The sequence below is a fragment of the Rhincodon typus genome, chromosome 42, assembly GCF_021869965.1.
Source record: "Rhincodon typus isolate 14 chromosome 42, sRhiTyp1.1, whole genome shotgun sequence".
Lineage (NCBI taxonomy): Eukaryota > Metazoa > Chordata > Chondrichthyes > Orectolobiformes > Rhincodontidae > Rhincodon > Rhincodon typus.
Window position 1 is genome coordinate 10,510,348 of NC_063373.1, and position 12,966 is coordinate 10,523,313.

The following is a 12,966-nucleotide window of genomic DNA, read 5'->3' on the forward strand; positions in this document are numbered from 1 at the left end:
GGAGGCGGTGGAAAAACTGCTCAATGTCCAAACATAAGCGGTATTCGTTGATGTGTAGGTGGAGGGGAACAAAGGTGAGCCCTTTACTGAGGACTGACTGTTCGTCATCAGTAAGGGGGAGGTCTGGGGGGATGGTGAAGACTCGGCAGGGCTGAGTGTTGCTGTCTCCTCTAGCAGGGCTGAGTGTTGCTGGTGAAGGGTCTAGGCCCGAAACGTCAGCCTTCCTGCTCCTATGCTGCTGCTTGGCCTGCTGTGTTCATCCAGCTCTACAGTTGTTATCTTGTTTAAAAGGATCCTGGATCTGCTCCTGAAGCACTGGAACCTGCAAGGATGTGGATCACAACCTCACAATTGGGATTAGAAAGTGGTTGGGGAGACAATAGTTTTTTTCAGATGGTGTAGACTGCCATCACATGAATGCCCTCTTTCTGTGCTGTGACCTTCCTTATGTTCTACTTTCATACCAACCCCTGCAGTCGCTTCTAAACTCGCCGGCATCTCAAATGGTGGGAGCAATTCGTGAATCTCTTCCAACACAAGGAGCAAGTGAAAGGCCTTTTCCCAGTGTGAACTTGCTGGTGTCTCAACAAATGGAAAGATGGAGTGAAAACCACAGAGAGAACAGGAGAATGGTCTCTCCTCAGAGTGAACTCACTGGTGTATCAGCAGAATCGATGAATTAGTCACTGCCTTTCCAAACTGAGCAACTGAACAGTATCTCTCCCCGGAGTGAAGACGTTGGTGTGTTAGCATGTCTGGTTTCATTTTCAAGATCTTCCCACAGTCAGAACATGTATAAGGTTTGTTATCAGAATTAACGTGTTGGTGTGTCTGAAAGCAGAATAACCCAGTAACCCACGATTTCTGCAGAAGGGTTTAGGCCCGAAACGTCAGCCTTCCTGCTCCTCTGATGCTGCTTGGCCTGCTGTGTTCATCCAGCTCTACACCTTGTTAACCCAGTAAGTCTTTCCCACACATGAAGCAGATGAACAGCCTCTCCCCTGTGTAACTGCGGTGATGAGTTTCCAGATGGGATGGGGATCTGAATCCCTTCTTGCAGTCCCCACATTTTGATGGTTTCACGTTGTGTCTCTGCAGGTTGGATAATCAGTCAAAGCCCTGTCCATGCATGGAACACATGGATGTTCATTCTCTCGACTGTGAAATCTGTGACTATTTTTGGCTTTCTAACTAGTTAAAGCACTTTGTGAAAAATTCACTGGAAAACGCTCATTCGGGGTGTGTCACTCAGTGCTTTTCCAGTAACACTCATGTTTCAAATATTTTCTCACAGAGCTGACAAATGTTTCTCTTTCCACATTCGAAGGTCAATGCTTTCAAGTGCTGCTGAATTACGTTACTCTGTCAAATTGTCATGCAATCCTTGCTTTGAATGCAAATTTTTATCATTTAATATCCTGTAAAATAGAGTTTACAATAAACCGTCATGATCAGTCCAGAATAAAGAGTCAGAAGAATTTTTTTAAAAATCACTAATTTGAATTTGCTGCATACATATTCCACCATTCACACCCTCGGTAAAAGGAGTTTCCAAAATCCACCCCCGTCTGTTCAGTGCAGAAATACACAACATTCTCTCTAAACTAATTCCTTTTCCTCAATGAGATTTTCAAAACTTGAATTTAATGCCAGTTTTTCATTTCATCCCCTGAGCCTCTGACCTCCATCCTGAAACCCCAGTGTGGTCTTCCTCCATCTCCCTTCATGTCATCTGCAGAGAACCTCTTCCAAGATAACTTATTTCTCCTGTCTGATGTAAACCAGCCACACAGTCATCAACACCAATCTCTTCCTGTCGGATATAAACCAGCCCCACCAGTCACTGACAAAAATCTTCTCCTGTCTGATGTAACCCTGTTCCGCAGTCTCTGACACTAACATGCTCCTGTCCGATGTAAACTTGACCATATTAACTAACACTAACCTCCTCCCGTCTGATATAAACCAGATCCACAATCAGTGACACCATTCTCCTCCAGTTCATATAAACTAGCCCCACAGTCACTGGAAAACCATCTCCTCCTGTCTGAAATATTCCAACATCACAGTCACAGAAAACAATCTACTCCTGTCTGATAAATAACAACCTCACAGTCACTGACACCAATCTTTGTCTGTCTGACATGAACCAACCTCACCATCACTCACACGAATCTACTCCTGTCTCATATAAACCAGGCCCACAGTCACTGTCACCACTCTGCTCCTGTCCAATATAAGCTAACCCCAAACTCACGGAGACCAATTTCCTTCTGATATAAACCACTCACACAGTCACTCATACAAATCTCCTCCTGTCTGATGTAAAACTGCTCCACGGTTACTGACACCAAGGTCATCCTGTGTGATGTAAACCAGCCCCAAAGTCACAGACATCATTCTCCTCTAGTCTGATAATAAACCAGCCCCAGAATCACTGTCATCAATCTACTCATGTCTGATATAAACACAGCCACAGTCACTGGGAACAATATCATCGTGTCTGATATAAACCAGCCCCAGACTCACTGACAACAATCTCTTCCAGTGCATATAAACCAGCCCACAGTCACTGTGAAAAATCTCCTCCTGTCTGAAATAATCCAACATCACAGTCACAGACAACAATCTCTTCCTGGTTGATATAAACTAGCTCCATGCTTACTGACTCCAATCTCTGTCTGTCTGATATAAGACTTGCACAGTCAATCACACGAATCTCCTCCTGTGTTGTACAAATCAGCCCCACAGTCACTGTTACCAATTTCATCCAAGACAACAAGGTGCAGAGCTGGATGAACACAGCAGGCCAAGCAGCATCATAGGAGCAGAAAGGCTGACGTTTCGGGCCTAGACCCTTCATCAGAAATGGGGGAGGGGAAGGGGGCTCTGAAATAAATAGGGAGAGAGGGGGAGGCGGATAGAAGATGTATAGAGGAGAGGATTGGTGGAGACGAAACAGACAGGTCAAAGAGGCGGGGATGGAGCCAGTAAAGGTGAGTGTAGGTGGGGAGTTAGGGAGGGGATAGGTCAGTCCAGGGAGGACGGACAGGTCAAGGGGGCGGGATGAGGTTAGTAGGTAGGAGATGGGGGTGCGGTTCGAGGTGGGAGGAGGGGATAGGTGGGAGGAAGAACAGGTTAGGGAGGTGGGGACGAGCTGGACTGGTTTTGGGATGCGGTAGGGGGAGGGGAGATTTTGAAGCTTGTGAAATCCCCGCAATAAGAACCAAAAAAGAATCCCCCTCGTCCTCACGTACCACCCCACCAACCTCCGGATCAAATAAACAACGCATCATCCTCCGACACTTCCGCCATCTGCAATCCGACCCCACCACCAAAGACATCTTTCCCTCCCCACCCTTATCTGCTTTCCGGAGGGACCACTCTCTCCGTGACTCCCTTGTCCGCTCCACACTCCCCTCCAGCCCCACCACACCCGGCACTTTTCCCTGCAACCGCAGGAAGCGCTACACCTGCCCCCATACCTCCTCCCTCACCCCCATCCCAGGCCCCAAGAAGACTTTCCACATCAAGCAGATGTTCACCTGCACATCTGCCAATGTGGTATACTGCATCCGCTGTACCCGTCGTGGCCTCCTCTACATCGGGGAAACCAAGTAGAGGCTCGGGGACCGCTTTGCAGAACACCTACGCTCGGTTCGCAATAAACAATTGCACCTCCCAGTCGCAAACCATTTCAACTCCCTCTCCCATTCCTCAGACGACATGTCCATCCTGGGCCTCCTGCAGTGCCACAACGATGCCACCCGAAGATTGCAGGAACAGCAACTCATATTCTGCTTGGGAACCCTGCAGCCCAATGGTATCAATGTGGATTTCACAAGCTTCAAAATCTCCCCTCCCACTACCGCATCCCAAAACCAGTCCAGCTCATCCCCGCCTCCCTAACCTGTTCTTCCTCCCACCTATCCCCTCCTCCCACCTCGAACGGCATCCCCAACTCCTACCTACTAACCTCATCCCGCCCCCTTGACCTGTCCGTCCTCCCTGGACTGACCTATCCCCTCCCTAACTCCCCACCTACACTCACCTTTACTGGCTCCATCCCTGCCTCTTCGACCTGTCTGTTTCCTCTCCACCTGTCCTCTCCTCTATCCATCTTCTATCCGCCTCCCCCTCTCTCCTTATTTATTTCAGAACCCCCTTCCCCTCCCCCATTTCTGATGAAGGGTCTCGGCCCGAAACGTCAGCCTTTCTGCTCCTATGATGCTGCTTGGCCTGCTGTGTTCATCCAGCTCTGCACCTTGTTGTCTCAGATTCTCCAGCATCTGTAGTTCCTACTATCTCTGAACCAATTTCATCTTGTCTGATATAAACCAACCTCACTGTCACGCACACGGATCTCCTCCTGTCGGATGTAAATCTGCTCCACAGTTACTGACACCAATGTCGTCCCGTCTGATATAAACAACCTTCACAGTTACTGACAAAAATATCCCCCTGCCTGATCAAAACCAGACCCACAGTCACAGAGACCAACATCATCCTGTCTGATGTAAACCACCTTCGCGCTCACTGGCACAAATCTCTTCCAATCCATATAAACCCGCCACACAGTCATTGTCAAAAATCTCCTCCTGTCTGAAATAATCCAACATCACATTCACAGGCACCAGTCTCCTCCTGTCTGATATATTATAACCTTACAGTCCCTGACACCAATCTCCTCCTATCTCATATAAACCAAACTCACCATCATTCACACCAATCTCCTCCTGTCTGTTATAAACTAAACCCACTTTCACTGACACCAATCTCCTCCAGTTTATATAAATCAGTTCCACAGTCACTGAAATCAAGCTCCGCTTGTCTGATAATAAACCAGGCCCCAAAGTCACTGAAAACAATCTCCACTTGGCTGATTTAAACAACCCTCAACCACTCACATGAATCACCTACTGTCTGATATAAACCAAACTCACCAGCACTGACACCAATCACTTTCTGACATTAGAAACTAGACCCACATTCACTAACAGACATCTTGTCCTCTGATATGAACTAGCTCCACAGTCAATGATACAAATCACCTCCTGTCTGATATAAACCAGACCCACAGTGAGTCACACCATTCTCCTCCAGTTCAGATAAACTAGCCCCACAGTCACTGTAAAAATTCTCCTCTGGTCTGAAACAATCCAACATCACAATCACAGACAACAATCTATTCCTGATTGATAAATAATAACCTCACAGTCATTGACACCAATTGCCTCCTGTCTGATATAAACCACCCTCACAGTCACACATGAATCTCCTCCTGTCTGATGTAAACCTATCCATATTTAATGACACCAGTGTTGTCCTGCCTGATATAAACAACCTTCACAGTTCTAACAAAAATATCCACCTGTCTGATCAAAACCAGTCCCACAGTCATTGAGACCAATATCGTCCTGTCTGTTATAAACCACCCTCACACTCACTTACACAAATCTCTTCCAATCCATATAAACCCGCCACACAGTCATTGTCAAAAATCTCCTCCTGTCTGAAATAATTCAACATCAAATTCACAGACAACAATCTCCTCCTGTCTGATATATTAAAAACTTTACAGTCTCTGACACCAATCTCCTCCTGTCTCATATAAACCAAACTCACCATCACTCACACCAATCTCCTCCTGTTTGATATAAACCAGGTCCACAGTCACTGTCACAAACGTTCTCCTACCTGATGTAAACCAGTGCAGTCACTGAGACTATTATTGTCCTGTCTAATATAAACCACCCTCACAGTTGCTCACCTGAGTCTCCTCTTGTTTGATGTAAAGCAGGCCTACATTCACTGTCACTCTTTCATCCTGCCTGATATAAACCATCCTTTTCATAACTCTCACGAATCACCAAATGTCTGATGTAACCTGCTCCACAGTTACTGACACCAATGTTGTCCTATCTGATATAAACAACCCTTGCAGTTACTGACAAAAATCTCCACCTGTCTGATCAAAACGAGCCCTACAGTCACTTAGAACAATATTGTCCTGTCTGATGTAAATCACCATCACAGTCACTCACACGAATCTCCTCCTGTCTGACACAAAGCAGCCCCACACTCACTGACAATAATCTCCTGCAAATCATACAAACCAGCCACAGTCACTGTCAAACATCTCCTCCTGACTGAAATAATCCAACATCACATTCACAGACAACAATCTCATCCGGTCTTATAAATAAAAACCTCACAGTCACTGACACCAATCTTCCGCTGTCTGGTATAATCCAGACCCACAAACTGTGACACCATACTCCTCCAATTCGTATAACATAGCCCAAAAGTCACTGTTAAAAAAAATCCTCCTGTCTGAAATAATCCAAAATCACAGTCACAGACAACAAGCTACTCCTGTCTGACATAAAAAAAACTCACTGTCACTGATACCTACCTCCTCCTGTCTGTTATAAACCAGACCCACATTCACTGACACCAGTCTCCACCAGTTCATATGAAACACACCCACAGTCACTGTCAAAAATCTCCACCTTACTGATATAAACTAGCTCCATAGTCATGACATCAATCTCCTCCTGTCTGACATAAAACAGTCCCACACTCACTGATACCAATGACCACCTCTCTTTTGTAAAGGAGACTCACAGTCACTGACACAAATCTCCCCCTATCTGATAAGAATCAGACCCAGAGTCAGTGACACCATTTTCCTCCAGTTCATATAAACTAGCCCCACAGTCACTGTAAAAAGATCTCCTCCTGTCTGAAATAATTCAACATCACAGTCATAGACAACAATCTACTCCTGTCTTGTATAAACAACCTCACATGAATCTCCTCCTGTCTTACGTTACCCACACCCACACACATTGACACCTATCCCCTCCTCACAGATATAGGCCATGCCCACAGTCACAGACACCTGTCTCCTGCTGTCTGATATCAATAAGACCTACAATCACTTACACAAATCTCCTCCTGTCTCATAGAAAACAGCTTCACACTCACTGACATGAATCTCCTGTTCTCTCATAGAAAACAGCCCCACACTCACTGACATGAATCTCCTGTTGTCTGATCTAAACCAGTTCCACAGTCACTAACACCAACTGCTGCTGGTCAGGTATAAACCAGCTCCACACACTGCCATGTATAAACCAGCATCACATTCACTATCACCGATCTCCTCCAATTCATGTAAAGCAGTCCCACAGTCACTGTCAAAAATCTTCTCCTGTCTGAAACAATCCAACATCATAGTCACACTGACACCAATCTTTTCCTGTCAGATGTAAACAAGCCCCACAGATAATGGCAGCAATCTCCTCCTGTCTGATAATAAACCAGGCCCCACAGTCAGTGAAACCATTCTCCTCCAGTTCACATAAACTAGCTCCACAGTCACTGTAAAAAACCTCCTCCTGTCTGAAATAATCTAACATCATAGTCACAGATGACAATCTCCTCCTGTCTGGTAAAACCCAGGGCGATAGGCACTGTCACAAATCTGCTCCTGTCAGATACAAACCAGCTCCAAAGTCACTGACACCAATCAGTCTGTCTGATAAAAACCACCCTCACGGTCACTCACCTGAGTCTCCACTTGTTTGATATAAACAACCCTCACAGATACTGACAAAAATATCCACCTGTCTGATCAAAACCAGCTTCACAATATCATCCTATCTGACAGAAACAACCCTTATAGTCACTCACACAAATCTCCTCCTGTCTGATATGAACCAGACCCACACACACTGACACTAATCCCCACCTCTCAAACGTAGACCATGGCCACAGTCACAAACACGTATCTCTTGCTATCTGATATTAATAAGCCCTACACTCATGCAAATCTCCTCCTGTCTCAGACAAAACAGTCCCACAGCCATGGACGCAAATCTCCGCCTTTCTGATCTACATCAGCTCCAAAGTCACTGTTGACAATCTCTTCCTGTCTGATGTAAACCAGTCTCAGTCACCAACACCAATGGCTTCCCGTCTGATATAAACCAAACTCACTGACACAGACACCAATCTCCTCCTTTCTGTCATAAACCAGATCCACATTCACTAACACCAATCTCCTCCAGTTCATATAAACCAGCCCCGTAGCCATTGTCAAAAATCTCCACTGTCTGATATAAACCAGCACACACAGTCACAAGACCAATCTCCTCTTATCTGATATAAAGCAGCCCCACATTCACAGAAAACAATCTCCTCCTCTCTTCTTTAAAAAGGACCCACAGTCACTGACACAATTCGCCTCCTATCTGATACAAACTAGACGCAAAGTCGGTGATGCCATTCTCCTCCAGTTCATATAAACTACCTCCACAGTCACTGTTAAAAATCCCCTCCTGTCTGAAATAATCCAACATCACAGTCAGTGACACCAATCGCCTGCTGGTTGATATAGACCAACTGTATGATCACTGACACCAATCTCTGTCTGTCTGATATAAACCACCCTCACAGACACTCATACGAATCTCCTCCTGTCAGATGTAAACCTGCTCAACAGTTACTGACCAATGTCATCTAGTCTGATACAAACAACCCTCACAGTTACTGACAAAAATATTCACTATCTGATCAAAACCAGCCCCAAAGTCACTGCGACCAATATCGCTCTGTCAGATAATAAACCACTCTCACAGGCACTCCCACAAACATCTTCCTGACTGACATAAACCAACCCCACACTCACTGACACCAATCTCCTCCAATTCAGATAAACCAGCAGCACGATCACTGTCAAAAATCTCCATCTGTCTGAAATAATCCAACATCATATTCACAGACAACAATCTTCTCCTGTCTGATAAATAACAACCTCATAGTCAATGACACGAGTTGCCTCCTGTCTGATATAAACTAGCACCACAGTCGCTGACACCAACTCCTCTAGATGATATAAACCACCCTCACAGTCACTCACATAATTTTCCCGTCAGATGTAAGCTTGCTCTACAGTAACTGAGAGCAATGTTGTCCTGTCTGCTATAAACCTCCCTCACAGTCTCTCACACAAATCTCCTCCTGTCTGACATAAAACACCACCATAATCATTGGCACCGATGTCCCCTAAATCATATAAACCAGCCCCACAGTCACTGTCAAAAATTTCCTCCTGTCTGAAATAATCCAACATCACACTCAACAATATTCTCCTGTGCGATATATAAAAACCTCACAGCCTGACACCAATCCTCTGCTATCTGATATAAACTAGCCCCAAAGTTATTGACATTAATCTCCTACTGTCTGGTTTAAAGCAGACACAAAGTCACTGACACAAATCTTCGCCTGACTGACATAAACCAGACCCACAATCTGTAACACAGATCTCTTCTTGTCTGATATAAAGCAACTCTCAGTCGCAGGTACCAATCTCCTGTCTGATGTAAACCAGCTCCAAAGTCACTGCTACCAATGTCAGCCTACCTGATATAAATCAGCTGCACATTCACTGAACCCAATCTCCTCCTGTCTAACATAATCCAGCTCCACATCAGCTCTGATGAAGTGTCATGGAGACTCAAAATGTTTCCTCCCTGCCCCTTCATGGATGCTGCCTGACCGGCTATGATCTTCAGCAATTTTGTTTTCAGGAGTAAATTGGTGTCAGTGACTGTGAGGCTGGTTTATATCATACAGTAGGACAATGGCGTCAGTGACTGGGAGGATCAAGCAAGCTTCAAGTCTCGATGACTGTTCATCAGAGCTCAAGATCGATCACGAACCAGCCTCACAGTCATTGTCAAAAATCTCCTCCTTTCTGAAATAATCCAACAACACATTCACTGACACCAATATCCTCCTGTCTGATATAAACCAGCCCCACTTCAGCTCTGATGAAGTCATGTTGATTTGAAATGTAAGCTTGCTGTCTCTCCAGGGATGCTGCCTGACCCACTGTGATCTTCAGCATTTTTTGTTTTCAAGTGCAGACTAGTGTCACAGACTGTGGGACCAGTTTATATGAGATAAGAGGAGATTGGTGTCAGTGACTGAGAGGGTGATGCAAACTTTGAATCCGTACGACTCTTCATCAGAGCTCAAGATTGCTCTTACCAATCTGCTCCTGTCTGATAGAAACCAGCCCACAGTCACTGACACCAATCTACTGCTGTCTGATATAAACCAGGCCTGCAGTCACCGAAACCAATCTCCTCCAGTTCATATAAATTAGCCCCACAGTCATAGGAGAGTTTTGTCAATCTCCTATCTGAAATAATCCAATATCACAGACAACATTCACCTCCTGTCAGATATGTAAAAACCTCACAGTCACTGAGACTAACCTCCTCTTGTCAGAAAAAATCCAGCCACACAGTCACTGACACCTCTCTCCTCCTGTCTGATATAAACCAGCCCCACAGTCGTTATCTGAAATAATCCAACATCACAATCATAAACACCAATCTCCTTCTGTCTGATATAGGATAAAACCGCAGTCATTGTCGCCAATTGCCCCTTGACTGTTAAAAACCAGCATCACAATTACTGACCCCAATATCCTCCTGTCTGATATAAACCAGTCCACAGTCCGAGACATCAATCTCCTTCTGTCTGCTAGAAACCAGCCCCACAGTCACTGCCACCTGATATAATCCAGCCCTATAGTCACAGTGAAAAATCTCCTCCTGTCTGATAGAACCTAAACCCACAGTGACTGACAGGAATATCCTCTTGTCTAATATAAACCCACTCCACAGTCACTAAAACCCATCTCCTCTTGTCTGATATTAAGCAGACCCAAACTCAAACTACTCTCTTCCAGTTCATATAAACCTGCCCCACAGTCACTGACGCCAATCTCCTACTGTCTGATATAAACCAGTCAATAATCTCATTCACTAAACTCCTCCAGTCCAATGTAAACCTTGATTCCCATTCCTGTTCTTCCTTGTGTTAATGGAGGACCCTTTGTGTGGAATGTGCAAGTCAGTAAGCATTGTCAGCAAACATTCATTAACACTTTCCAATTGGAGATGTTAATTAGCAGAACCGTTTGAACATCAAATTTCAAATTTTACTGGGGATCAACATAGGTTTGAAGCAGAAGATTAATATTAGTTGCAAACTCATTTCTGGTGAGATTTTCGGAATTCGGGGATACTATCACATACAGCATGCTGAGAAAGGGGCACTGTACCCCTCAGAAAACAAAGAATCTTCAACTCAATTCTAATCCAGTCATATGGTGAGTAACATCAACAGAAACAAACCCTAACTATCATAGCATACCTGATTCAGTCCTGAATGTGAAAAACAGCAGAAATGATGGCATATTCCAAACTCTTCAGTCATGTGTGAACTTGCTGGTGCGTCAGCAGGTGGGCAAGCTGACTAAATCTCCTTGCACAGATTGAACAGGTGAATGGTCGCTCCCCAGTGTGAATCCGCTGGTGTGTCAGAAGGTTGGATGAAGTTGTGAACCTTTTTTGACACACAGAGCAGACAAATGGCCTCTCCCCAGTGTGAACTCGATGGTGTGTCAGGAGGTTGGATGAATTAGTAAATCCTTTCTCACACACAGAACAGGTGAATGGTCTCTCCCCAGTGTGAACTCGCTGATGGGTCAGTAGCTGGGACATTTGAGTAAATCCCCTCCCACAATTGGAGCAGGTGAATGGCTTCTCCCCAGTGTGAACTCGCTGGTGTACCAGTAGCTCAGATGACTGAGTGAATCTTTTCCCACAGACACAACACATGAATGGTCTCTCGCCTGTGTGAAATCGCTGGTGCCTCAGCAGAGTTGTTGACTGAGTGAATCCTTTTCCACACTGGGAGCAGGTAAACGGCTTCTCTCCAGTGTGACTCCGCCGATGAATTTCCAGCAAGGATGGATATTTAAATGCCTTTCCACAATCTCTACATTTACATGGTTTCCCTGTGGTGCTGGCATGGTTGTCTGTCTCCAGGTTTGATGACTAGTTCAAGCCTTACCCTTACACAAAGCACAGCCACAGGATGATGGGAATCTGAAACTCACTGTCTGAAGGGGTGATAGAAGCAGAAATATTTAAGATGCATTTAGATGTACACTTGCGATGCCAAGGCATACAAGGATATGGGGTAATTGCTGGAAATTGGGATTAGATAATTAGATAGCTGTTTTTGAGTAGGCCAGACTCTGTGCCGTGGTCTCTATAACTCACGTATAGGTTCCCTCTTTTGTGAAGAGTGCTGCGCTTTTTATAGGCTGTGCATCTGATTGTAACATTTCTTCTTCCACGTTAAAAGACAGATAACATCCAGTTCCTGATTAAAGGAGTGTTGTGTGAGATCTTGAATAATATTTAGTTTAAGTTTGCTCTCTGCAGTTCTCTACCGATCCCCTGTAAAAGGAGTTTATAAAAGTCATCACTGTCAGTACAGGGTAGAAATTCAGACAATTCCAATTTCTATGAATTATCATACCTCTCTCGGTCCCCTCCAGAACTGTGAATCCTTCTCCCTCTTGTCTGCGCTCAGACGCACATCCATCTCCCCATGTCCACTGTCTCTGATGCTGGGAATAGAAGCCTCTCGCACTCCCCGCCCAGTTACCAAGCTAACAGCGCATGCGCACTGCTCCACAAACGATGGCAACTCTAACAGGGCGTGGTCCCGAGAATCAGACACCGCGCTACATTCATATTCGGTGACCGGGACGTCCAACAGGTATTAATAGGACCTCCCCGCTCACCCGGCGGCTCCCTCATTCCTCCCGGTACCCCAGCCTCGTTCACTGGCGGCTGCAAAAGAAGAAGCTTCTCGCCATCAGTCATCCTGCGCATGCTCCAAAGTGTTCAGGACAGCGCCTGCGCACTGGTCTGTTCTAGAAAGGGAGCCTTCTCCACCACGGGGAATGCTGGGCTAAAGGGCCGCCATTCACTGTTATCATCAAGTATAATTATTGATTTCCTTGGCTGGGAGAGATGGAGTCAGTAGACTTTTGAAATACTTTCATTTAAAGCATTCGTACTACGT

The 12,966-nt window shown here is 45.3% G+C and overlaps 1 protein-coding gene across 1 annotated transcript; it reads right to left on the reverse strand.

Annotated features, from left to right (window-relative positions):
- Positions 1-250: 250 nt before the first annotated feature.
- Positions 251-12,764, reverse strand: LOC125487591 (oocyte zinc finger protein XlCOF15-like). Its single transcript, XM_048619407.1, has 3 exons — positions 12,627-12,764; positions 11,239-11,924; positions 251-1,418 (listed from the first exon to the last, which is right to left on the reverse strand). The coding sequence occupies exons 1-2, from the start codon at positions 12,762-12,764 to the stop codon at positions 11,298-11,300; spliced, it is 765 nt and encodes a 254-aa protein (XP_048475364.1). The 3' UTR covers positions 251-1,418; positions 11,239-11,297.
- Positions 12,765-12,966: the final 202 nt, after the last annotated feature.